General features: G+C 55.4%; 3 protein-coding genes across 5 annotated transcripts; 1 reads left to right on the forward strand and 2 right to left on the reverse strand.

Annotated features, from left to right (window-relative positions):
- Positions 1-351: 351 nt before the first annotated feature.
- On the reverse strand, positions 352-2,681 carry NR0B2 (nuclear receptor subfamily 0 group B member 2). The gene is made up of 2 exons (XM_069035972.1): positions 1,926-2,681; positions 352-1,368 (listed from the first exon to the last, which is right to left on the reverse strand). Exons 1-2 carry the CDS (start codon positions 2,449-2,451, stop codon positions 1,088-1,090), a joined length of 807 nt encoding a protein of 268 aa, XP_068892073.1. The 5' UTR covers positions 2,452-2,681; the 3' UTR covers positions 352-1,087.
- A 945-nt stretch (positions 2,682-3,626) lies between these two features.
- Positions 3,627-11,482, forward strand: NUDC (nuclear distribution C, dynein complex regulator). The gene is made up of 9 exons (XM_069036126.1): positions 3,627-3,767; positions 4,895-4,972; positions 6,377-6,577; positions 6,877-6,960; positions 7,346-7,459; positions 7,868-8,062; positions 8,637-8,720; positions 8,811-8,929; positions 10,599-11,482. The coding sequence occupies exons 1-9, from the start codon at positions 3,672-3,674 to the stop codon at positions 10,648-10,650; spliced, it is 1,023 nt and encodes a 340-aa protein (XP_068892227.1). The 5' UTR covers positions 3,627-3,671; the 3' UTR covers positions 10,651-11,482.
- A 3,556-nt stretch (positions 11,483-15,038) lies between these two features.
- On the reverse strand, positions 15,039-23,377 carry KDF1 (keratinocyte differentiation factor 1). 3 transcript variants are annotated; one of them, XM_069036115.1, is made up of 5 exons: positions 23,335-23,377; positions 21,932-22,105; positions 18,832-19,942; positions 17,878-17,952; positions 15,039-17,353 (listed from the first exon to the last, which is right to left on the reverse strand). In XM_069036115.1, exons 3-5 carry the CDS (start codon positions 19,922-19,924, stop codon positions 17,271-17,273), a joined length of 1,251 nt encoding a protein of 416 aa, XP_068892216.1. In that variant the 5' UTR covers positions 19,925-19,942; positions 21,932-22,105; positions 23,335-23,377; the 3' UTR covers positions 15,039-17,270. The 3 variants fall into 3 exon arrangements, with proteins under 3 accessions (XP_068892216.1, XP_068892217.1, XP_068892214.1); XM_069036116.1 differs by lacking the exon at positions 23,335-23,377 and adding an exon at positions 22,726-23,004; XM_069036113.1 differs by lacking the exon at positions 23,335-23,377 and adding an exon at positions 22,616-23,004.
- Between the last annotated feature and the right edge of the window lie 1,776 nt (positions 23,378-25,153).

Genomic DNA, 25,153 nt, shown 5'->3' on the forward strand with positions numbered 1-25,153 from the left:
TTACCTGACACGTCACCCGTGCCAGCCATGGAAAATGGGACGGGGTTTGTGCCTGCTGGCAGCTGCGTGAGTCAGAGCAGCCGCCTCTGACATCGCCTTCGGGAGAGGCTCAACACCTGGATCTCAACAGCTGGAGGAAGGTGCAGCGTGGGGATTTTGCGCTGGAAATTTCTGTGTGCTGGGAGCAGCCAGGAGCTGCTCATCCAACAGCCCCTACTGTCTGGCAGTCAACCTGTCTGCATTGCCAGATGGATTTTTATGGAAAATCCCTTTTTACTCCATTCTATCTTTTCCACGACTGCCGTTTTTTCTGCCCACCCCAAATTCAACACTGTGTTCCAAACCACCGTGTTCCAAAGCACCAAACATTTTATTAAAAAAATAATTTACTGCATCTTATATACAAACCACATGAATGTTCACTTATAAAATACTGACACCTTGCCTGTTGGAGGCAGGAGGAGCGAGTTTTCCAGGTGTGCACCTGGCTCTAACTCCAGGGAGGGAGGTTTGGATCTCCCACTAAACCAGCTCCACTCGGGGTTCACTTTTCACACAAACGGGAAAGCCCAGAGCCCCAAATGAGGTGCAGTAGGTTTAGGTGCTCCTAAGTGCTCTTAATCCTTTTGTATTTCATGGAATTATGGAGGAAAGAGAGAATCTGAGGAAAAGAGGGGCGAGTCTGTACACCCTGTAGGATTTAACACTCTGGCTTTTTCCCTGAAGAAATGTCCTGAGTATTTCTAAGCACAGAAGCCAGAGCCAGAGCTAATTCTGTAATGTTAGCTCTCGGTCAGTGATCCCACTGAGGCCACCAGACACCACGGGATCAAGCTGGGGACAACCCTCACTGCTTGGAGTTCACAGCAAAATGAGTAGAAACTGGGAGCAGAGCTCCGTGCTCTGGAACAGGGAAGGAAACCCCTCACCCACACACGCTCCCCGGGCTGGAGACCGGCCCAGGCAGAGCAGGAGCTGCTGTAAAATCTGCTGAGCCACAGCTGCTTCCCAGGGATCCTGCAGCCTCGGCCCCAGTGAAACACGGCATTCCCGCAGAGTCCGGAGCACTTCTCTCCCAAATCCCCGCTCAGCAGGGCAGGGGCAGCCACGGGGCCTGCGGCCAGCCCGCGACCTCGAACAGCATCTCCACCAGCAGCTCCCCCATGTCCGCGTCGCCGATGATGGGCCGGAAGAACAGGTCCGTGATGAGGGCGGCAGGGATGGATTTCAAGGAGGAGGTGACCCGTAGGATGTGGGAAAAGCGGCCCTGATCCTCGGGGTGCAGCGGCTGCAGCAGCTCCCGGAGCGCTCGCTGGGCTTCCCACTGCAGGCTCTCGATGTAGAGCGGAGCCCTCAGCCCAGGGATGTCTGCGAGGGAGAGGAGGGAGAGAGGGAGATGAAGAAGGATGGTAAACAGCTCCAGGTTTCTCCCATTCCCACCCGTCCCCATTTCTCAGAAGGGATCTCTGAGGCCACGCTAAGGAGATGGACACAGCACTGCTGAGGCGTAGCTGTTCCAGGGATGCTGTGTGAAGGGGGAAAGCACTTAATGGGCAAAATCATTAAAAGTAAAGGAATCCAGGATTTATTGTCTGCAGGGCAGGCAAAGGTTTTGACATCCTCCCTGCTTCCCAGTGCATTTGGGAATGACCAGAGTTAGGGAGAAGGTGACCAGCCCTCTCTACTCTCACACTTGCCCATCTCTGAGCATCTCCAAGCCACAAGGTCTATGTTTGCCCAGGAAGGTGGTGGAGTCCCTACCCCCTGGACGTGGCACTTAGTGCTCTGGGCTGGTGACAAGGTGGGGATTGGCCCAGGGTGGGCTCGATGGAGATCTTTTTCCAACCTCAGTTATTCTGGGATGCTGTGATTCCATGTCCAGCTGCCAGCGCTGGCCAGCAGAGCCACGAGGGCCTGGCACTCACCCGGATTGAAGAGAATGGCTCCCCTCAGGTAGGTGTACTCGTTGGGGCTCAGGTCCAGCCTCCAGAAGCTGTGGAGGCACCACTGCAGCTGCTGCACGGCAGCCAGCGTGGGCTGTGTCCCCTCGGGCTCCTGCCCTTTGCTCTGGCCGCTGAGGAGGATCTTCTTGAGCATGCTGGGGGCCGGGGCCTCCATCACCTCGAAGGTCACCATCTCCTGCACCAGCCCCAGCAGGAAGAGGGGCACCCAGCAGCTGTCCAGCAGCAGCAGCTGATCCTCCCGCGGCAGCAGGTGGAAGGCAGCGACGTTTTTCATGAAGTTGATGGTTTTGACCAGCACGTCAGAGGCGGCCTGGCAGGTGAGGTGTGGCGTGCGCAGGCACACGGTGCGGCGCTGGCGGCACAGGCAGCGCTGCCGGGCCCCGCTGCGGGGCAGGTTCTGGCTCAGGAGGGTGTACAGGATGGCGGGGTGCTTGTCCTTGCCGTGGCACTGGCACCTCTCACACTCCATATCCACGCTGGTGCTCATGGCTGAGCCAGGTCCTCGTCGAAATTCAGCAGGTGGGAGAGAGATGTAAAATCCCTTCCAAAATATGTCACAGGCCGGAGTGTCCCCGTCCTCCCAGCTCTGCCAGCCCGTGGCTGCTCCAGCCAGCTCTTATAAGGCCGGGTCACAGTGAACACCCCTCCACAGCCTTGACCGGCCTGATTAAGCAGCCCTCATTAAAACCACCCAGCCAGCCCCGTTGTCCCTGGGCCGGGCCGAGCGAGTTCCCGGCGCGGCGTCAACGGCCGTTTTCTCAATGAATCGGCGGCGGGGAGGGGCTGTGCGGCCTTATCAGGATTACCCAAACAGGATAAACAGAGTCATTACCCCAGGCTGTACCATGGCACCAAGGCCCCATCGGGCAGGTGTCACTGCCAGGGTTCACAGACAAACACGGGGCGCTCGTCTGGGCCCGGCGTTCAATGGCCCCGGCGCTCTGGCCTTGGGAAGAGCAACCTGGAAGTTGTGTTATCAGTGGCTGTTTGCCCGGCCTTGCTCAGGAGGCTCTTGTTGTGGTGGAGGAAGAGGAACCTGGTGAACTGGCAGGCTGTGATGGGGCCAGGGGTCATCTCTCTCAGAGGAAACGTAGGGCTGGGGAAGGGAAAGTGCTCCCATTTTCAGAATGAGAGAAAAGTAAGGAAAAAAGGTCAAAGTTCTCATCTTTTCCCATCAGAAAGGGACCCGGAGGTGCTGGTTGACAGCAGCTGAACATGAGCCAAAGTGGGCAACGATTGTTCCCCTGTGCTGGCACTGCTGAGGCAACTCAAACTCAGTTTTGGGCCCCTCACTCCCAAGACAGGCACTGAGCGCGTCCAGGGAAGGGGACGGAGCTGGGAAAGGGTCTGGAGTACCAGGAGCGGCTGAGGGAGCAGGGGGGACTCAGCCTGGAGAAAAGGAGGCTCAGGGGGCCCTTCTCGCTGTCAGCTCCCCGGCAGGAGGGTGGGGCCACGCCCGGGACCCCCTTTCCCCTTTGCCCCTTTCCCCTCCCGGGAACTGCGGCCCGCACCGCCCGTCGCCATAACAACCCCGCCGCGCCTCGCGCCCCGCCTCTTCCTGGAGGATTGACAGCGCGCGTGACCAATCGGCGAAGAGAGCGGCGCGGGGGCGCGCTGGGATTGGTGGGTGGGGAGGGGCTCGCGCTTCCGTGGACGCCGGTTCCGGTTCCGGTTCCGGTGGCGGCCCGGTGCGGGAGCGGCGGCGGGATGGGGCTGAGCGCGGAGGAGGCGGCGGAGCAGGAGGACCGGTTCGACGGGATGCTGCTCGCCATGGCCCAGCAGCACCAGGGCGGCGTGCGCGAGGTAGCGCCGCCGGGATCGGGAGCGGGGAGGGCGGGGCAGGACGGAGAGGAGCGGGCGGGGAGCGGCCCGGCCTCCTCGGGCCCCGCCCCGGCACGTGGAGCACGGGACGCACGTGCGCTGCTGCCGGAGCGGCGATAACGGCCCCCGGCAGCGCCTGCCCCGCTCGTTAATGAGTAGGGTGTTCATGAGGCGCCGCGGCACCCTCACCGTGGCCTCGCCCCTTGGCCCCGGCGCCTCCGGGCTTCCCTGAGCTCCCCCGGGCCTTCCCGGACGGTTCCGGGTGCGCGGGCAGTGCCCGTGATGGGTCACAGCGGGGCAAAGCACCACAGGGCAGGATCGATCTCCCCCGCTCACCCTCCCAGCGCAAGCACCGGCCCCGTGAGAGCTGCCCGTGGTCGGGGATCCCCTCGTGCTCAGGGACGTGCCGACCCGGCTGAGCCCGCCCTGATCCCCCTGGCTGGCGGCTCCACATCCAGGCGCTGACCTGCAGCAGGGCTGGAGGGTGTGGGAGTATCCCACCCACATCCCACTCTCAAATAATTTTTCAAAAAATGGTCCTGTAACGGCCCCTCATGTTGTAGGGAGAGCTCTGACTGAAACACCCACGGGACAGAATTCCTGGGAAATAAAGATCAGCCAAGGTCAAGGAGAAGTTCGAGGTTTCCAGAGGGGGTTTGAAGGTGGTGGTTCATTCATTGGTGATCCCTGACAGCTGCAAAAATAAGGAGTTGGCATGCTTTTAGGTGTGCCAAGCAGCAAAATATGGTATATATATATATATATATACACATACATATTTAAGATATAGGTATGTATGCATGTGTAAATCCATTCCTGCCCCAGATAACAGCTTGGGGTATGGGAGCAGGGCCTGAGAATAAACTGCTGCCTTTCTTCATGCAAACACACAAATGCCTCTTCTGCAAACTGGGAATCCAGGGGCTGGATCTCCACAACAGAGGGTTTTCCTCAGGCAGTGGTCACGGGGCTGATTCCAGGGCCATCCTGGCACAGCCACAGATAGGGAGGACAAAGGATAAAGGCTGCTCCAGAGACACGAGGTGACTTGGGGTGACCTGGCCTCATTGCTCCTTTTCTCTCCACCCTCTCCCTGTTCCCTGCCCCAGCTCGTGAACACCTTCTTCAGCTTCCTGAGGAGGAAGACAGATTTCTTCACCGGGGGAGAGGATGGAGTAGCAGAGAAGGTAAAAAACAAATCCTCAGGCCTTTAACTCTTCTTCCTTCCATCCCACCCGTGTCTGTGCCGTGCCAAGAGTCCCCTGCTTGAGCAGCTCCCAGCAATTGGGCACCAGCAGCTCCTGAGGGAAGGAGACCCAGAGGTGCCCCAGTCCGAGTTGAGGAGCACACAGTTCCCTGCTGGGATGGTAGCACAGTGCAGGGTTTTTGCCAGGCTCTGGCCAAAGGCTTGTTTGGAAAGCAAACCTGCCAGACACACTGACTTAACGGTGCCACAGCAGGTGATAAGCCCGGGTTACCTTGTTTGCTCAGCTCAGAAAAGGCACAAAGTCCTCGGCTCTGCACATGCAGCTGCCCCTCGGCTCAGGCTGGGGAGCCTGGATGGAGCATCCCCGGTCCTGCAGGGAGCCCTCACTGGAACTGGAGGGGCTTTAAGGTCCCTTCAACCCCAAACATTCTGTGATTCTCTGAAATAAGAAAGGTGAACCCTACTGTCATTTTTCTTAGAGTAGAGAGCAAATGTCCCCCTGTTCCTGGAGGCTGTGTGATCCCACCTGGGTGGCAGTTCAGAGCGCCTGGCTACTGTCCTTGGCAAACCTGTGCCTGTAGGAGAAAGGTGATATATATAAATACATTTTTCCCCTCTAATTCCTTTCTGAGGATCTGTCTCTGTTATTTTCTGGGGCAGACCTCAGCTCACCTACGTGCTGCTCTGCACAGCACCCCGGCCTTATCGACCCTGGGGCAATTCTCTGGCTCCCTGCCTGTGTACTCAGCTTTCCCGCTGAGCACGCGGCCCTTGGCATCAGAGACCTTGGGATTTTGCCTCCCAGAGTCACAACAACCTTTGGAGAATTGGAAGTGAGGCTGAAACAAAAGATTTGTGGAGGAACTCACCCCTCAGTGTAAAAACGCAGGGGTGTTTCAAGCATTTCTCCTCTAAATCATGGCACTGAAGCTCCATCTGGAGAAAAGCCCAGGCGTGGGAAAGGTCAGAAGGTAAAAAAGTTGGATCTGGTGTGTCCAGCTGTCCTGGATGTATGGAGTAGCTTCAGGTGGCTGGGTTGGGCATCAGCTCATCCTGCTGGAATTGCACAAAGGACAAAATGAGTGGAGAATTTTATATTTCAGTGTTACCTCCTGGAAACACACTCCCAGTGTAACTAGGAAGGGCTACATTTAAATATTTTGAATTTTCTCTTTCTCCTCTCTTTTCACTTCCTCCTCTGTTTTTTTAAATTGAAAAAATCTCTGGATTTTTCGGTCAAAAAAACCGAGTGAAGATGAAGGGGCAAGTCACAACATCTGTGTGACCTAACAGGTGTTCTCATGCTCCTCAGGAGACCACACTGGCTTGGTTCAGGTTTGAAATGGATGATATTTTTTTAACCCCCTGTGTCCCTGTCCCTCAGCTGATCACAGAGGCCTTCAGCCACCACAACAAGCTGGCGCAGAAGGAGCGCAAGGAGAAGAAGGCGCGCCAGGAGGCCGAGCGGCGCGAGAAGGCCGAGCGCGCTGCCCGGCTGGCCAAGGAGAGGCAGGAGGCCAACGAGCCACGGATCAAGGAGCTCACAGATGAGGAGGCAGAAAGGCTGCAGCACGAAATCAACCAGGTGAGAGCCGTGTCAGGGATCTGCAGGTGCACCTTTGTCCTCCCCGTGGCTGTGAGGGGTCCCAGGCTCGTTCTTTGTCCAAGCGGGAGGACAAAGGGAATCTTCCCCTTGGCAGTACCTCTTTCCTGTGCCTTTTCTAAGGGCTGAGAGTTGCCTGTTTTCGAAGCGTGGGATGCAGTGAGTGGTGCTCTTCAGCTGGAGCTGAAAGGCTGAGGCCATCTAGTGCCAGCTCAGGAAGTGACACAAAGTGCCAGCTCTTGGCTGAGCATGGTCCTTCTCTTCCTTCTCTTTTCAAACAGAAGAAAGAGGCACAAGGGCAGGGTAACGGTGTCCCAGTGAAACCCTCGGAGGAGGAAGGTGAATCTTCAGATTCCAACAAACAGGTAAAACTCGTCTGGGGATATTTTAGAATCATGGCATGGTTTGGGTAGGAAGGGACCTTAAAGCTCATCCTGTTCTACCCCCTGCCATGATACCTCCCAGTACACCAGGTTGCTCCAAGCCCTGTCCAAAATACACACTTTAAAAATACAAATTAGAAAATTTGGCTTAAAAAATACACACTTAATTCCTAAATGTGCCAATCCAGAGGGCTTTTTGGTTTTTTTTTCTTGTAGTCATGTTTTAACAGAAGCAGCTATTCATTTTTGGGCTAAATTTAAGTGGATATAAAATACAAACAACTGACCTGCAATCCTTATAAAACCCAAGAACTGTTGTTACAGTGGAAACTGGAAAAGCTTCTTTCTTTACACTTGAATTGCTTAGGGAACAGATGATGAAGAGGAAGATGAGAAGGATAAAGGAAAACTTAAACCCAACTCTGGCAATGGAGCTGACCTTCCAAATTATAGATGGACACAGACTCTTTCAGAATTGGATGTAAGTAGTGCTTTATGACCAGGATCTGAGGAATCTCAGACAGGCAATAAGAGCAGGTGCTGGTAAGAGATGAAGCCAGTTCCCTGTGTCTCAATTGCCTCTGGAAGTTTGCTGGAAACAGCCGTGTTGCAGTAGCTGGAGAGAGCTTCATAACTCAGTAAAATTCCCAGGAGCTGTAGTTTGCCAGATTTTGGTCTTGGTTTAACCAGGCATTAAAATCTGCTTCCCTTTTTATGGTCCCTTCCTTTCACCTCCCGCTCCCTCAGAATCTCAAGGAAAATAGTCCCTGCTCTGTCTGACTCCGGTGAAACCAAGGCAGAAAGGCTTGGAACACTTGGAACAGCAGCATGGGAGGGTAAGGAGGGATTTCCCTGCCCAGCTCCTCAGATCTGCTCCTTTTTGCTGCAGCTGGCTGTCCCCTTCAAGGTGAGCTTCAGGCTGAAGGGCAAGGACGTGGTGGTCGACATCCAGAGGCGCCGCCTCAAGGTCGGCCTCAAGGGCCATGCTCCTGTCATTGATGGGGAGCTCTTCAATGAGGTCAAGGTGGAGGAGAGCTCCTGGCTCATTGAGGATGGTAAAACAGTCACCGTGCACCTGGAGAAGGTAAAGCAGGATGGGCTGGGCAGGATTCAGGCTTGGCTGCCTCTTCTGGGCTCTCAGCTGAAACAGAACCGTCGTGGTTGTCCTGGGTACAGTGGCAGTGGTGCCACTGGTAGTGGGGTATTTAAGTTCCCCCATCTTCAGCCTAATTTTGTGCTATTCCAGGATATCCAATGGATTTCTCAGCAGTTCAGGAAAGGCTGGAAGGAAATCAGTCATTTTGAAGTTGTCCCTTAGTGTGTTTTGACATCTGTTAGTGACATGAAAATCCAGGGGTAGACCTTCTTGTGTCCCTTCTTGTGTCCCCTCTGGGCCTCTCCAGGTGGTTTGTTGTAATCCCATTTATGTCATGCCAAACAGGACATCTGACATTCTCTCAGATCTCCCAGCTGTGAAAATTTAGGCTGCCTAAAGTAGTTTGAAACAAAAACACTCTTTATCTATGTTCAGATTTTACTGATGTTTGGAAAACTGCCAACTAAAGTTTGATTCCATCCTTTTTTTCCTGTGACTGAGACTTAGAAACCCTAGAACAAGTCCAAGAAAAATAAACTGGTTTTGCTTCTTCATCCTCTAGATCAACAAGATGGAGTGGTGGAACAAACTGGTCTCCACAGACCCAGAAATCAACACCAAGAAAATTAATCCAGAGAACTCAAAGGTAAGATTTCTCCTGTTTTACGGGATGGAGCCTGCTCAGAAATTACCTCACTTGAGCCCAGAGTTGTTCCAATTTGGATCTTGCTTTCAGCTGTCAGACCTGGACAGCGAAACTCGCAGCATGGTGGAGAAGATGATGTATGACCAACGACAGAAATCCATGGGCCTGCCCACCTCTGATGAACAGAAGAAGCAGGATATTTTGAAAAAGTGGGTACAGCTCGTTCCTTTGCATGGTTTTGCCTTCCCAAGCCCCTTCTCCTCTTCCTCTCTGGCACAAATCAGTGAACAGAGAGCAGCTTGGCCTTCAGTCCTACCCATGCTCACATCTGCGCAGTCACTGTATTGTTGGCCAAGCACCAGTGTCTGTAAAAGCCTGAGGGGCTAGAAAGCCTAATGGGAAAGTCTGGGAATGGCCTAGCTCTGGAATTGTCTTAATCTGCTGATTTCAAGTCCAGAAGGCAGTTTACAACTGGAGGTGCCATCTCTGCTGAACTTTAACATGGTCTTGATTGGTGTCTAATCTCCCTCGGTAGCCCAGCTAATCACCCCTCCCTCCACTTGCCCCCAGACAGCTGTCCCCAAGCCGCTTTTATGGCTTTATTGCCCTGTTTGGCATAAATGCCCTGTGGCAGGGAAATGATTCCTGGAGCTTCCAAGGCCATTTGGGAAGGTGTGGAGGTAATTCTGGGTCATGCAGCTTCTTCAGCAAGCGCAGCCCCACACCTTATCTCTGGGTGAAGGATTGCTGTGGCTGACCTGACTCTGTGCTTCCCTTGGCTTTATCTGTAGTGCCAGAGCTTCTCTGTGAAGCTGAGTGGCTTTGACCAGAGCAGAGCCCAGGCTTCCCTAGTGCCTGGTGATCAGTGGGGTGGGAAGTTCCCTCTGCCCCCAGGAAGCCACATGCAGGACACCTCGTTGGCAGGGTCACTTGTTTGGTGCTCTGGAAGTTTGGCTGGCAAAGGATGGAGAGGAAGTTTAGACTTTGTCCAGGGCAAAGGAGACTCGGTGACACCCATGTGGGTGCTGATCTCTGCCAGGAGCTCTCCTGGCTGCCAAACAAGGACATGATCCTCACAGCACAGATACCCCTGGAAGTGGAAATGCTGTTGGGGGCATTTCAGGGGAAACCCTGAGATGGGAACACAGAGGAGACCATGCTGCCCTTACTTCACTCTGTGTGTGAGTCCTGCACAGGGGTGTGATGTGTTGTGTCCCTTGGGAGCAGAGCAGAGCAGAGCCTCTGTGTGCACTGGGCACTCCTGGGCACAGAGCACTGCCCTCAGGACTTCCTGATGTGGCAACCTGAGTCCAAATAGTCCCTGGAAGGTGCCCTTGCCCATGGCAGGGGGTTGGAACAAGATGATCTTTAAGGTCTCTTCCAACACAAACCATTCTATGATTCCCTCTGTTGCACCTGGTTTGAAACCAGATTCCTCTGGTCACGTCTTCCCTGAGACTTTACTGTCAGAGCACTGGGATATTCCCCATATTCCCAGTAAAGCTCCAGCTGACAGGCTGGAGCTTCAGTCCTAATCTGTCTTCACCATCTCCCCTCTGCCCCACAATCATTGTCATGGCTGCTACGTGCCCAGCCCAGAGGTAACAGTTAAGGGGGTGTGTTTGGTAATTAACAGCTCCCGTGTGTCTGGACTTCCTGACCCGGTAGGCTGGCAGCAGTGCTGCTCCCACTGACCCGAGGACAAGGTGTTTGTAGTCCAAGGAACGTGTCCCAAGGAGCTCAGCAGAACCCTCCCTGCTGTGGAGGCTGTGGGGTTGCAGCAAAACTCCACAGTGCAGGAAGCAGAAATCCTTCCCTCCCCAAACAGAGCTGGCTCCTGCTGACTCACCCAAACTCTCGTCTTTGTTTTCCTTGCAGGTTCATGGAACAGCATCCAGAAATGGACTTTTCAAAGGCTAAATTCAACTGAGCTCTCCCCTTCTCCCCCCCCTCTTTCAGTCAGCCCGTTGAATGGGGCAGGATATGTATGGTTGGATATTCCTCACCTTGGGCAAGTAAAACTTCAGCATCCCCCACCCGAGCTTGCTGCGGAGGCACCTGTGCGGAGCCACCCTCAGCGTCCCGTGCAGCAGAAGGCAGGGCCAGAGCAGCCACAGCAGCTCCAGACAGAGCCACTTGCCACAATTCCCAAAGGCCAGTGAGGAGAGAAGGAGGGGCTAGAGCAAAAAAGGGTGTTTTTAGGGCTGAGAGAGCCAGACCTGAGAGGTTTTGGGATAAATCCTTAAGGTATTTTTTCGCTTCCCTGGGCTGCGCGGAGCTGCTCATCCACTCTGCCACTGGCACAGGTACTCCTGAGTTCTACTCCCTCCTGCTCTCCTGCAAAAACAAGGGTCAGTTTATTTTGTAAAATAAATCTTTTTCTGCCTTCTTGGGAAGGGAAAACAGCAGTTTAAAAGCACAGCTGTTGCAGTAGAGACAGACCCTGCTTCTCCTTGCTGCTGCTCCTGTGCCAGAAGAGTGGGACAGCTGGAGCACTCCAGGGCTCCCAGCACAGCTGGAGAGGTCAACCTGCTGTCCTAGAGCAAGGAAAGGCTGGAGAGTCTGTGGCTATGGGGGGGCTTTGGGGATGCTGTTGTTGCTGGGAGTGTCTCCTGCCTCTTTCCCAAGGGCCTCTCTCCCTGCTGGCGACCACGGGCATCGCCGCGTTCTGTGCGAGCTACCGCTGACGAGTGGCATCACTCTGCATGTTCTTATCTCTGTTAAAACTGCAGTGCAACATAAAGGAACACAAGTGGAATGTCTCAGGCAGAGCGTGTGGTTTCTCTGGCAGAAGGGATCTGGGATCCAGGCTGAGAGGAGAAGGAGGAGGTGCCAAGGGGGCTCCTGTGCTTGTGCTCTCTGCAGCTGCCTGTGAATACCTCTCCAGCTCTGGACTGATCTCCCTCCCTCAGGAAGTGGCAGTGGGAGCTGTGTCTTGCTCAGGAGCGCTGCTGACCCCCATTCCCAGCTCAAACCCTCAGCTCTGCCCAGGGGTGGTTGCTCCAGGCTCTGCTCCGTGGAGCAGCACATGACCATGACCCTGCCAGGAAGCCACCCTTGCCCCAGGGCTCCTTCATGCCGAGCTAACAGGGAGAGTGTCAGGAAATGCTGGGCTCTATCCCAGATCCCTGCTGCCGTGGCTCTTCCCTCTGCCTCCCCCAAACATTTCCACCTCCTCCCCGAGGGATGGGCACAAACGGCTGAAAATCCTGTTTGGGCAAAGTCCGGCCTGGCACAGCACCTGGCGTGGTGGGGTTTTTGAGCAGCAGAGCACTGTTTGCATGAAGCCTCCCAGTTTTACAGGCTCTTGGGGTTAAAAAGCAGCCCCCACCCAGCAGAGCAGTGACGTTGAGGGTGAGCAAGGACCCAGACTGGGGCAGCTGCCTCTGGAGTGCTCTGGCCCAGATATTCCTGCTTGTTTGTCTTACAAATTACCCTACACACACCTGCCTGTCTGTGCTTTGGCCCTGGTAAAAGAGCAGAATCTCCTGTTTTCTTTAAAAAAGCCAGACTATGCTGGATTTGAAGGTTTTAGCCCCAGAATGAGCTGCCAGCCTGTCTGCATTGAACCCTGGTTTGTGGGACAGGGGAGCTGGGAGGGCTGAGCTGCTCTGGGGTGTGACAAGCTTCACCCCGTTCTCAGCTCTGTCAGTGCTGCTGCTGCTCCCTGCAGGTGCTGGTGTGGGAGGAGCAGGGCCAGGCCCTGCACCTGCAGCAGGATCCGCATCCCTCTGCCAGCCCCTCCTCAGGGACAAGCACAGGCAGGCACCAGGGCAGCCATAAACCAGCAGAGTCCACAGCACCACCCCAAGCCCAACCTGTGGGTTTGTTCTTTCCCCATTTCCTCCTCAGCCCTGTGTCCCGCACCAGAACCCTGAGCCTGGCCTGGCAGCTCCTGGATCTGGGAGCATGGTGGGAGCAGCAGTCCCTGCCCTTTGGAAGCGCAGAGCTCCCTCAGTGTTCCCAGAATCCCGGGGCTCTTCTGTCCTCAGCCACTGCAGGGTCAGGCTGGTGTGAGCCACAGCAGAGTTTGGGGTAATAACTGGGAAATCCCAGATTTGCTGGTTCTGGTGGCAGCTGAGAGAAGACAGAGGAAAGGCAGTGTCAGGAACCCCCAGGGAAGCTGGGGAAGAGATTTTGGGAGGAAGGAGTGTCCCTCGGCCTTTTCAGGAAAAGGCAAACAGCGCTGGGAGAACAGGCCCTGCTGCTCCCGTGGAGGAGGTGAATGGCCGGGGCCGTGTTTGTGAACCGTGGCTGATCCCAGAGCTGCCCCTGGACTTCGCCCCTCGGCCAGCGGAACAGAAGGTGTTTCACCGACGGCCTTGTCCTCCGCAAACACCCCCTGCCACCACCGTCCCCAGGCCAAGGGGAATTGGGAGCACCCTTTTGCCTCCTAAGGCAGCTTCCCCTGGGATAAAACCTGCCAGCTCTGAGCAGCTGCTCGAGGCTTGGGGAAGGCAAAGCCCCCCCTCGCTCTGAGTCCCTGGGACCACGGAGTGTGGCCGTGTCCCGGTGCCCACGGTAGGGAAGCGCTGAGCACCACCAGGAGCGCTGGGACCCAAACCGAGCGAACGCATCCTCGTGGTGATGGCAGAGCCCCCGCAGACCGGGAAGGGCGGTGCTGGACAGTGACAGGTCGCGAAGGTCCTTTTGTCTTCCCTCCCCGTGTCACGGCACCTGGAGAAGCCGCTCCGCTGCTGCCACCAGCCGGAGGGCAGAGCCCGGAGCGCCTCACCTGCCCAGGGCCCCTGCCCACCTCCTGGGAAAGCAAGGCCTCGCAGGCACAACAGGCTCTGCAGACAGCTTTCCACAGGGTAAACTCTTCCCCAGCCGTTTGTTTTTTCTTTAACAGCAGCTCCTGGCTTAGCTTTTATTAATTGCAGCTCAGAGAATTCGGGAAATGTCCCAGACTGCAGGACTGCTTTGGGAAGAGCAATGGAACAGCAAAACCCCAAGGAGGGAAACAGGAACAGCGATTATTGGATGTTACTGCGTAGTTTTAGGAGGAGCCTCAGCTACTCTTACTGCAAGGGCCAGGCTGTGAGGAATCAGGGTCCATCCATCTGATCCTAATGCCTAAGCCACGCTGAAATAAATAATTCAGCAGCTCAGGGTGTGGATGTGGAAGAGGAACTTCTTTAACACTCCTGCAGCCATTCCCTGCAGAGTTCCCGAGCTTCCTTAACTCGATCCCAGGGGGCTGCGGGGTGGCTCGGGCTGGGCAGGACAGGGATCCCTCTGAGGTCACAGAGCACGGCAAGGACCCATAAAAGTGGGAGTCTCTGGAGACTCTCCTGGCAAAACCAAGCCAAATAAAACCAAACAGTGTCTTCAGGAAAAGCCAGGTGCTGAGTCAGGCTCCCAGAAGGAAGCACCTGTGTGAGAAAACACGTCCACAGGTGTGTGGCCAGGTAAAGGCTCTCCTGTTTGTGAGATCACTACTTGGGCAACCGAGTCAGATCACTCAGCAGAACACTCAGCACTAATGCTCAGAGCAAAAACCACTCCAGCAAGAGTCAAGATGGCTTCATCCACAGCAAACAACATCCTGCAGACAAAAACCCCCTGCATTCATTCTGTGTGTGGATGTGAGCAAGGAAACCCCTGGCTCATGCAGCAAACTCCAAAGGGAAGCTGCTGAACACAACAGGGCTGACAGGCCCCACCCAGCTGTTCTGAGGGCTCCAGACACAAAAACATCTCCAGAGACCCTTCCCAGCCGAGAAAAGGCAGCATTTACCTGTTCATGGCTCTGAAATCCTCCCAGAAAACACACCCTGGTCCTGTGCACCAGAGGGAACCCCCCCACGGCCCCTGCCCAGCCCCTGCCCCAGGAGGGTGAGGGAAGGTCAGTGGCCAGGAATGGAGCCCAGCAGGTTATCCTGGGATTTGCACTGAAATTGGAAAGTGCAGAACTGGTCCTTCAAGTCACAGGGTCAGACCAACCTCCATCCCTGAGCTGATCCTGCCCCGCCATCAGGGCCACTCTGGAGCAAATCCCACATTTCCTACCATGAGCTGGTGACATCACAGGGACAAACAGAAATTCTCCCCCCAGCTCAGGTTTTCCAGAGCTCAATTCCAGCATCACCGCTCAGGGAAGGTCCAGGTTTCCCTGCGTGTCAACGAGAACTTCCCCAGAGGCTCCTTCATTTGCATCCAGACACCAGCCTGGCATTCAGGATCCCCCTGGAGCTACCAAATGGATGAAAATATCTTTGTCTATCTGGGAAAGCGGGAATCAGCCACCCTCTGTGCAACCCCCAACCCAGGATCCCCAAGCTGATGAAAACAGGAATGTAAAAGTCACAGCACAGGTAAAGAGCACAACTTTTACTTTATAAAAAAGACCAAACCAGAACATTTAAGGCCAATGAGTGCAAAAGAATCCCATAAGACATCACAGGTGAACCAGCTTCAGGGACCGTCGAGTTGACAGTCTTCCTCTTAGTGAGTTTTTGGGGGGCCTGGGTTTTTTTTTTTGCTAGTTTAATCTGCACACGCTCACTCTCCATACCCAGACTAGACACTAAAAATGTGCATTTGCTCTGTACCAGCGACTGCAGCTCGTTGTAAGCCCAGCTCACCCCTCGTCTCCAGAGCACAGCCCACAGAGCTGTGTCAGCGTGACCCGTGTGACACCTCAGTGCACAGCTTTGAGGACACTTGTCCAAACAACAGTGTACAAACCCCGTGAGAAGCAGAAGCCAAGCGGGTCCCTCAGGACGGGCAGCATTCGGAAGGAGGTGACCTCACACAGCTCCCCTGGGAGTCCCAGCCTGGCCTTGCTTCAAGTCGTTTCCTTGTATAAACTCGATTTCTCATAAACCAACAGCTTTAAACACAAAGCAGGGAGGGGAAGCCAAATCCCAGGCTCAGTCTCTTCCCTTTATCTTCGAAATATCTCTCTCTGTCAATGTCTCCAGGTGTGGTTGCAGTAATGCCCCTGATTTCCAGAAGCACGCTCTGAAAAAAGCCAGTGGTTTACAAAAACAGGCTCTAACAGGGACCAAAACTGTCCATTTCAAAGGGCTTTGGCCTTTTAAAGAAGCCTGAGAGCTCATGAGAGGAATTAAATCCTTCCTCCCTGCCCAAACCTCTGAAGAGCAATCACAGGCTATAAAATACAGGCACATTTCAGTTCAACTAAGGCACATTTCAGTTCAACTAAGGCACAAAACCATGGTCCACACCAAAGCCCGGGGCCTGTCTGGGTTCCCCTCTCCCCAAAATCCAGTGGGTGTGTTTATCCTATGGCTGGTAAAATCAGTGAAGCATTTCCTATCCATGTCCAAGGGCACCCAAATCTCCAAACAAGTCCCATGGCTTTGACGTGTTTACTTTGTGATAAACAACCAAGTGGCAACACCACAGATTCACCTTCCTCCTGCTGCAGCCCTCAAGGTCACCTGGCACTGTGCCCTCAGGACAGCAGTGCCCCATCTCCTGGTCTCCACTGCCTGCTGGAGAGGAGCAAAGGGAAGGACAAGGTGCTGAGTGCCCACAGGGAAAGGAAAGGACCAGCAGTGCCTCACAAACCCTCTGGAGACTCTCGCAGGAGCCTTTCCTTTCAAAGCAAACCACTTTTAGGAGATTTTCTAGCAGAACAGGTAAACATCCCAGTTCTGAACCACAAGAAGTTAGGGATGAATCAAGTATTCCCCTCAGTCTGCCACAGTCCCAGTTCCAGGCTCTCACAGGGGAAATGTGGAGGGTTTGGCAGAGGAGTGAGGAAGAACCGCTGGCAGGCAAGTCCCAGTGTGCGCTCCTGGGAATGCCTCACCCCCAGGGTTCACTTCAGGCTGGCAGAGCTGATCCCCAGGGTCTGCTCATGGAGGGGGCAGCTGAGCAGCCATCCCACCCCCAGCATTGGCACTGGCTCAGGAGATGAGCCAAGAGGCCTAAAATTAAATGAACTCCATAAACCTGAACCTTCTCCTCATGAGGCAGCAGGAGATGACACCAAGGGTCAGCAGGGAAAGGCAAATCTGGCTACTCAGAACAGCATGGGCAGAAGACTTTGGGTTTGTGGGACCAACATAGGCACTTTAAATAGATTTGGTTCCCTACAGAGAGATTTGGGTCCCTAGAGAGCAGGATCTCAGCCTGCAGCTCAACATCAGCACCAGAACAGAGACCCCCTGTAGTTATTCCCTATCCAAGTTCACTCAGGCAATGCCAGGAAGCAAGAACTGTACAACAGATCCTCAAAGCAGGGAAAGGGCTGAGCGACTGAGGCTGCTGGAGCTAAATGTGATTTACAGAAATCACAGAGGCACAAGTTATCTGCTACTTCCTTGTCCATCTTCTCCTCCCTGGGCACACATTCCTCCTCCCAAGTTCATTAGCTCTGCAGTTTGCTTCCTTGATTGTCCAAAAAAACCAAAAATATCCAGTGAAATTCAGACAGCAGAAGGAATCTGGCCTCAGTAAGGATCAGGGTAGATTGGGAAAAAAAAAAACCAAACGTGGCACAGCCCACTCCATATGGAAAGAGGAGGACTGTGACTGCAGCAAAGCCCTGGAATGCCTCCCTGCTGCTTGGGTCCTTTAGCAATACACCTGCAGCAGAGGTGCCCCAGACGAATCAGTCTCTGTGTCTTGGAAAGAGGAATCTCTGCTGGTTGGAGAGCCTTGGGGAGGAAAGAGAAGAGATGGAGCCGTTAGCCCAGGTGGAGCACAGCAGCCTGGCCGTGGGCAAGGAGCTGCACAAAAGGCTTTGTGTACCATGAGGGAGGAGAAAGCCACACAAAGCCATGGCAGGGAACAGCCCTGCCTGCATTGCAGCCATCTCCCAGGACAGAGCTGCTATGCAGGAGGAAACTTGTCTTTTAGCCCTGGGCTGCTCTTTGGGAGGATCAGAGCTCGGGGACAGCCCGTCACTCTTGCCTGCTTCCCTTTTGCACAGTTCCTTTTGATCCCAGTCACACCCCAAATACAGCCCCAAACTTTGTCAAGGCGCAGAGAGACTGAGAGCTCTCAGACCGGGTCCTGTGCAATCAACCCAGGGAGTGTCCAAGCTCCATCACTCCCGAAGCCCAGGAGCTGAGGAGAACCCGAGGAGCAGGGTCAGCTCAGCCTTTGTGGAGGGTGAGAACATGAAACAGGGGAGGTTCAGGGCACCCCCTGCAGCCCCAGCCCTGGGCAGGTGCGTTACCTGCGCTGCTGTGCCGCCTCATGTTCCTGGCCATCACATCCGCCGGCGTCTCCTCCGATATCTGCACGGCCAGCTCTGGAATGAAAACCAAGAGGGCCTGAGACAGTAAAGGATGATGTAAAAAGGATGATGTAGAAAGGATGATGTAAAAAGGATGACTCAGCATTAAGGATCCCTGTCAGGGAGCACCCTCAGGGAACAGGAGAGGCAGAGTCTGATTCTTCCCATTGCTTCCACCACTGTCCCGGTAATCTGAGCTGTGTGTCCTTAAATCCCAGGAGCAGCCTCTCTGCTAATCTGGGAAGCACAACACCCACACGGTTTCCTCTGGTACTTCTGGATATCTCCTTGCCCCCCACACTCAGCTTTTCAAGGTTTTTCTACAGGAAGCTCTATTATAACCTGCCCTGGAGCTCAGACACTTGAGGCTGCTCCCACAAGGAGGAAGTAGCAGGAGGCACTGGTGCTGTGGAACAGCCCTTCCCTCCTCTTTGCAGGGACATTCACTGTGTGGAGGAGGTCTGGGCTCTGAGGACACACTGTCACTGCAGTCTAAGGGTGGCATTAGCGAGGCAGCACATGGGAGAGAGCCAGCTGAGTAACTGGACATCCTCTGGCACAAGCAGCTCGTCTGGTCCTACCAGTTCAGTTTGACTCACGGTTTTTCTGCCTCCCTTAGATGAGCACAGGCAGAATCAGCAGCAGCAACGGCACAAGCCCATCTATTGCTCAGCACAAACCTCACTGGCAGGGAAGACAAGCTCAAGAAAGCCACAGCACAGGGAGGGTGAGAAGCAGAGCTCTCCATAAGGACCTCCACTCACACAGCCCAGGAGAACAAGCCCATCCTGGGGACAGAGCAGCTTCCAGCCCTGCTCCAGTGCCACATCTCCGTGGCTTTGATAACACAGCCCTCCTGCAGCACAGCAGGGACACCCAGGGACCCCCACGTACCGTCCTGGCTGATGACCATGGACTCCAGCATCGTCTCATTCCCGCTGTCCGGCGCGTTGCCCCGGCTGGACTTCTCCTCGTGGCTCTGGCTGGCCGGGATGGAAATGTGGGGCCGGACCCTGCTTTTCCGGGTGCTGATGCGGATGATGCCTCGGACCAGCCTGCACTCGGCATCCTGCTCATCCAGGTTGTAGTCCTGAGTTATGCTGTTGATGAGGTCCGAGATCTTGTTGGTCTTCTCCAGGAAGACGGTGTCCGAGGTGCACTTGGCCAGCTCGTCGATCTGGTGGACACTGAACAGCTCCGTGAGCTTCTTGAAGATCAGGACGTCGATCTGCCTGCTGGACATGGAGCCGTTCAGCTCACTGATGTCCACGTCGGACTCGTGGAAGGAATAATACTCCTCCGAGCTCCGGTGGCTGCTGGGGAGCGGTGGCTTTTCTATGCTGTTCCTGAAGGGCTTCTCCAGCAGCTCCTTGCAGCACGAATCTGACTCCAGGTGGTGGTTGGGGTTCCTGTTTGGATAGACAGGGATGCCCTTCAGCTTCACATCTGGGTAACTGAAACTGCTGCCCATGCTGGACTTTTTGATCTGGTTCCCGTTCTTCTCAGCAGGAGAGGTGTTGGTGGGGCTGTTTGGCAGCCGCCCGTTGTAGTCTCCGTTCTTCCCATCATCCGTGGAAGTCTCAGCAGGCCCTGGATAGGGAATGCAGACACTGCAGTCCTGGAAGCAGCTCCCACACGTCACTATGCAACAGAAAACGGCCTTGTATGTGTTCCAGGCCTGAGACAGGGAGGAGCAGCAAAAGCTCTGGTTCGGGGGAGCCTCTGCTGTCCCAGAGATGAAGGTGATGGTCTCTGCCTCTCGGCCATTGGAGTCCTTGAGCTCGGCCTTGCGCCCCTTCCTGTCCCGCATCTGCTGGGCTCTGCTGCGGCTCGCTTTGATCTCGGGCGTGGAGCCGCTGAACACCTCCAGGCTGACATCTGTGTCCCTGGCCGCCCGTGCCCGCAGGGGCACGGCCTCCTGGCAGGGCTGCTCCCGCTGCCGGGGGCTGCTCAGCTCGGGGGGCAGTCGGCTCCTCCGGCCCAGCATGGCTCAGCACTCGGGCACCTGCAGGACACAGAGGGCTCAAATCAGAGCAATCAACTCAGCACCAGTCCCACCTCAGCGAGCTGTCCATCAGCACAGAGCGATCTGACAGCCAGAGATTCCCAAATTCAACATTTCAATGATTTACGGGAATATTTCCAATCAGGACTCACGCTGTTCTCACTCGGGGCACAGAGAGGGGATCCAGCCCGCACTCCGGGGTTCTCCCACTGCCCAAGCTTTGCTGCTGCCTTTGGGCAGATGCAGACATCAGAAGAGAGATGCCTTAAAAGGACTATTTTCAGACATCAAAATCCCTGTAACCTTCAGAAGAGTTTCCTCCACGCAGCTGGAAGAGGAGTCAGCTCCAGAGCAATAAAGGAGCAGCACAGCCGGAGGTGGAGCCACTGACAGGCTCCAAAGGGAAAGTATCTTTTTTTAAACAACTTCCCTTTGTCTTGCATTCCTTGGGATTAGGCTGGGCCCTGACAGCGCTTATCCATTTCAAAACACATCGTGCCCAGGAGGAGATGACAAGCAATCCATCATTATGCAAGCTGCCAATTCCAACTCCACGTTAGTTGCTGCTATTTCAATTTAGAGGATTTAGCAATGACAGCATTACCAATACTAATGATTTTTGCCAGTCATGCTAAGGTCGGGGGATGTCAAAGACTTCCTTATGAAAACCCAATGTCTTCATCTGGATTAAGGAAAAGATCTTGTCAACAAGTCGGTCTCAAATCACCCCTCATGGGAACAAAACCTTTACAAACCCTGCTACAGGCATCCCGCAGCAGACCCTGCTCAGCTGTGCCAACACGGCTCCTCCAGGCCTGCACGCAGGAGTGAACTGCTGTTACAGTGTGCCCTGTCCTGTTCCATCCCCACAGAGCCAACAGTCACACTTTGGCACCTTAATTCTCCCCATTTTTCATCTTTTTATTATTAAAGCTCAGCACGGGGCGATGTGAGGGAAGTCAGGTCAGGGCTGTCACTCTCCACTTCCACTGCTCTGCCTTTATCCCAGCCTGTGGAGGGTCCCGGAATTCTCCATGGTTTCCAGGCTCCCTGGCTAACACTGCTTTCACCTCCAAGAGATCCTTTTAAATACTAATTAGGGTAATTAATAGGCAGTGAGAGCCCAGCCATAGCTTAAGTGTTTTAGGACTGTCCTTGTTGCTTTACTGTAGACTTTCTATAGGGCACCTCAAGCATGAATAAATAAATCTGTCCGACCTTGTCAGAGCATTGCCTCTTTTTCCCTGTTTTTCAAACCAATAGTCACATTTTCCCCACACAGAAACAGGCCCAGACTGAAAGCCAGGCAGTTACAGCACACCACTGCTTTCCAGGAATGTTTTGGCTCTGTTACCTTATAAAAATTCATCCCAGGAGCTCCCTTTGCACATTCCTGGGCAATATGCAAAATAAAAGGCCCCAGATGCTCCAATTTCAGTGCTGAGCAGGCAGAGCTCACCTCAGCATCACTGCAGAGTTTTGATTGCTCTCACTTCAGAACAAGTTGGGGTTTTTCCCCCTCAACTTCATAATTTTTGTAAAGCAGTTCAAAATTTAAAAACAGACTGAAAAAACATGAAATGAAAAGAAAACATTTGAGCTGAACTGGGAACTGCTGTTACTGGGATGTTTCTCTTCATCCCAAGGCCTCACTGAGAGACCCAACATCTGCATTGCACAGCAACACTCCTTTATATAACAACAGACAATATCCTGAATTTCACGGCATCTTGGACAGAGAGAGGAGCATTATCCCAGCTCTAAGGAGAAGACTGCAGGCACAGGTGTCAGAGACACCTCTGGGCTCACCCATTCCCATCACAGCTCCCGTTTCTGGGACCTCTGGACCACATGGGAAAATTCCTCAGGAGCATGGACAGGACACAGCTCCTCAGTCCAGCAGCTTCCCCAGCGCAGGAATGGACTGGACCGAAACCCTCAGCCATAAATAAATGCTCAGACCAAAATCCACATCCCAGTGTTACTCACACGATGGTTGGGAGCTTCCTCTGCTCTCACGCGGGCGCCGTGAGTGACTGGAGAAGATCCCTCTGGAGAGCCTCAGCATCTGCTCCACAGGAGCCAGGAAGGATCCACAAAGGGTTTGCAGGACTCAGAGTTAGCCAGGGTCTAAGGTCTTCATTGTTCAGAGGGCGGGATTTCCTTGGAAAGTTTTAAAAAAGCTCAGTTAAGTTGTGAATCTCCTGAACAGTCCCATCCGTTTGCCTGTAACCACGCTGCCATGTTGTTGGCAGCTAGGGAACATCTCCTAAAGGATTTACACACTGACACAGCTTCTCTGGACTCTGTGGAAGCACCCACAGCTGTGAGGTGTCCTAAGGAGCCTTGCCAGGAGCTGGAAGTCACCTGTTAAGCTCCTGTCCCTGACTGCTCTGCTGGCACCGGGCAGGGATGGGGATCCTGACCCAGAGTAAAAGGGGATCCAGCATCTTCCCTCTCTCAGCTATTTGGGATAGAAACAACCTGGCCAAGGAACTGCCTCTCGCCAAATGTCCCCCGTGCCCCTGGCCCAAAACACCCACCCCATTCCAGCTGACAACCAGGGCTCCACCACGGGGCAGGTAAACAAAGTTTGACACTTTTCCCTCCCAAAGGAAAGGGAAGGAAAAGGGGAGACCCAGCTGGGCAGCAAACAGAGCCCCCTCTGCCTACCTTGGGCCCACCATGTCCTCCAGAGAGGGGATTTTTGGGGAGAGGAGAAGCTAACAGCAGGGGACAGACCCAGCCCATCCCAGCCCGGCCTGTCCAGCACAGGCTCTCACCGCGCTCCGCACTTCGTTTTCCAGCCCCGGAAATCAGAGCCGACCCCCGCAGGGACCAGGGAGACCCAAAGCCCCCGGCAAAGCTCCGACTGTCACAAACCCCCCCGGGGAAACTCCGACCGCCACCAGCCTTCCCCAGGGCCAGTGCGGGGAAGGTCCCGCAGCAGCGGGAAGGGACAGTGCGGGGGACAGCGAGCCCAGCCGGTGGCGGTGGCAGCGGGGGCTGCGCCCAGCCGGGGGGGCCGGGGCACACGGGGGTCCCTGTCCGGGGGGACCCCGGGGCGCTCGGGGAGGGAGAAAGCGCCGTGGCGGGGGATGGAGCGGGGCAGCCCGGGGAGATCCCGGTGCGGGGCTGACGGCCGTGCCCTCCCTCCCTCCGTCCCTCCCTGCCGGTCGGGGCCTGCGGCTGCCCCCGGGCCGGGCCGGCCCAGGCGGAGAAGCGCCGGGCGGCGGGGTGGGAGCCGGGCCCAGGGCTGATGCCGGGGCCGGGGCGGGGCCGGGGCCGGGGCCGGGGCCGGGGCCGGGGCCGGGGCCGGGGTCGGGGTCGGGTCGGGTCGGGTCGGGCTGGGCTGGGCTGGGCCGGGCCGGGCCGGGCCGGGCTCTCGTTACCTGCGAGCCGGGAGCGCGTCCGGCCCCGCCTCACCTGGGCCAGGTGCGCCACGTGACCCGGACGGGCCGCGCCGAGGGACAGCAGAGGGCGGCGGGCGAAGCGGCTCCGTCCGCAGCGCCGGGCACGAACCGGGGACCCCCGGGGACCCCCGCCCGGGCAGAGCGGCCGCGCCTTTCCCCAAGGGGCTGTGTCCCCAACCAGCCCTCGTTCTCAGGGTCCTGGTCCCAAGATCCCTGTCGGTGAGGATCCCTGTGCCCACCCTGAATGTTTCCATCGCAAGGGTCTCCCTCCCCCAGGGTCCCAGTCCCGAAGTGTCCCTATCCCAAAGAGCTGGTGATTCACTCCTGGCGGGCCGGATCCTTCCCCGGAGGTTTGATGGAAAGGAAAGAAATCCATTGGGAAGGCGGCAGCAGGGAAGGAGCCTGGTGGAGTGGTAATGTGCACTGAGTCTGCTGCCGCTTTCCAAGAGGAAAGAGGAGAGAGTAGTCAACTTAAAGGATGGTGCCAGTGCCAAGAAGCTCATTCCTTCTCCGAAGGGCACAAAGATCGTTTTTATTTATCCAGGCCTCTGGCACCGAAGTCCAGCTGGTGCCGTTTCCCCAGTTTGTGGATAACTCACAGCACTGCTTGGAAATGCGTCGTCTCCTCTGCCGCGTGCCTTGAGCACAGATCCTGGCCACAGAACCTCTCCTGGCACTGTCCCGTGGAGCCTGACACTCCCAGGACGAGCTGAGCAGCACAGTGTGCCCCTCTGAACCCAGCACTGCTCAGCTCCTGAATTCTTCCCATGCCCCATCACCTCCCAGCTGAGCTGGCACCGTGTCCCACACTGCTGCTGGCATCTCTGGGTGCAGCATGGGGAGCTGGGTCAGGCCAGGAATCCTGGGGCTTAAACCTGAAATCCTGGTGCAGGATTCCTTCCCAAAAACTGCCAGGATGAAAGAGCAGAGCCTGAGTCCCTCCTGCCCTGGTAACTGGGACACTCGGGGAAAAACCTAGGGAGAGGCTGGGAGAGATGGCACCGACATTAATTATTTGCTGCCTGTAATAAGGCTTCGCTTTTCTAGAGCACATCCCAGCGCGGGGCTTTACAGAGGCTGGAGATGAGGCCACTGCACATCCCTCGGCTATGTCCTCCTGCATCCCTAACGCCCGCATCCCGGGGGAATACCGGGGGCTGGGCTGGCCGCAGGATGTCCCATCCCGGCGATTGGTGCCTCGGCAGAGGGGCACTGCCAGGGAAGGGAGAACAAAGGGAGAACAAAGCTCTCACCGGGCTTTTGCAGCACCGAGGTTTATTCTGAGCACTGCTAATTGAAGCCTCCTCTGCTAAATCATTAATAGCTCGTCAGCCCGAGCAGAAATCCTGCAGTGCCGGAGGGTACTGGGGACTCAGGATGCGACTTACCTCAGGGCAGGGGCATTTCTTGTCTTTTTCTACTATTTGCATTTCCCAGCTGCTGTCTGCTCACTGCTGGGATGTGCTGGGACAGCCCGGGGACGCGGCTGCTCTGGGGGGCTCAGCCTCAGTGCCCAGTGTCCCCAGCTCACCTTCTTATTTCTGAGACTCATGTCCAGGCACAGCTGCTCGCCCTTTCCATGTCCTTTTCTCACCCTGGAGCAGGGACTGGAGCTGGGAAGGCGTCAAGCAGCGCAGACATGGGGGGTGATCAAAAAAGCAATTATTTTCTGAGCAGGTAAAGACGGAGCAGGCGCCTCCCGAGGTCCCTCCAACCTCTGCGATTCCCGGCTTTCATTTGGGGCAACGGGGGAAGCCCAGGGCAGGACACACCCCGGCCCTTTCCCCTTTTGGGGGTA

Source organism: Aphelocoma coerulescens, chromosome 23 (assembly GCF_041296385.1).
Source record: "Aphelocoma coerulescens isolate FSJ_1873_10779 chromosome 23, UR_Acoe_1.0, whole genome shotgun sequence".
Lineage (NCBI taxonomy): Eukaryota > Metazoa > Chordata > Aves > Passeriformes > Corvidae > Aphelocoma > Aphelocoma coerulescens.

Excerpts from the sequence above, each read along its gene's own strand:
- KDF1 (XM_069036115.1), bottom strand. The coding sequence starts at position 19,924 with ATGCTGGGCCGGAGGAGCCGACTGCCCCCCGAGCTGAGCAGCCCCCGG. Across the intron at positions 17,953-18,831 it reads CATGGTCATCAGCCAGGACG|AGCTGGCCGTGCAGATATCG; the intron begins GTACGTGGGGGT and ends TTTTCATTCCAG. Across the intron at positions 17,354-17,877 it reads GAGGCGGCACAGCAGCGCAG|GCTCTCCAACCAGCAGAGAT; the intron begins GTAACGCACCTG and ends TTCCTCCCCAAG.
- NUDC (XM_069036126.1), top strand. The coding sequence starts at position 3,672 with ATGGGGCTGAGCGCGGAGGAGGCGGCGGAGCAGGAGGACCGGTTCGAC. Across the intron at positions 6,578-6,876 it reads TGCAGCACGAAATCAACCAG|AAGAAAGAGGCACAAGGGCA; the intron begins GTGAGAGCCGTG and ends CTTTTCAAACAG. Across the intron at positions 6,961-7,345 it reads CTTCAGATTCCAACAAACAG|GGAACAGATGATGAAGAGGA; the intron begins GTAAAACTCGTC and ends TGAATTGCTTAG.
- NR0B2 (XM_069035972.1), bottom strand. The coding sequence starts at position 2,451 with ATGAGCACCAGCGTGGATATGGAGTGTGAGAGGTGCCAGTGCCACGGC. Across the intron at positions 1,369-1,925 it reads AGCCATTCTCTTCAATCCGG|ACATCCCTGGGCTGAGGGCT; the intron begins GTGAGTGCCAGG and ends TCTCCCTCGCAG.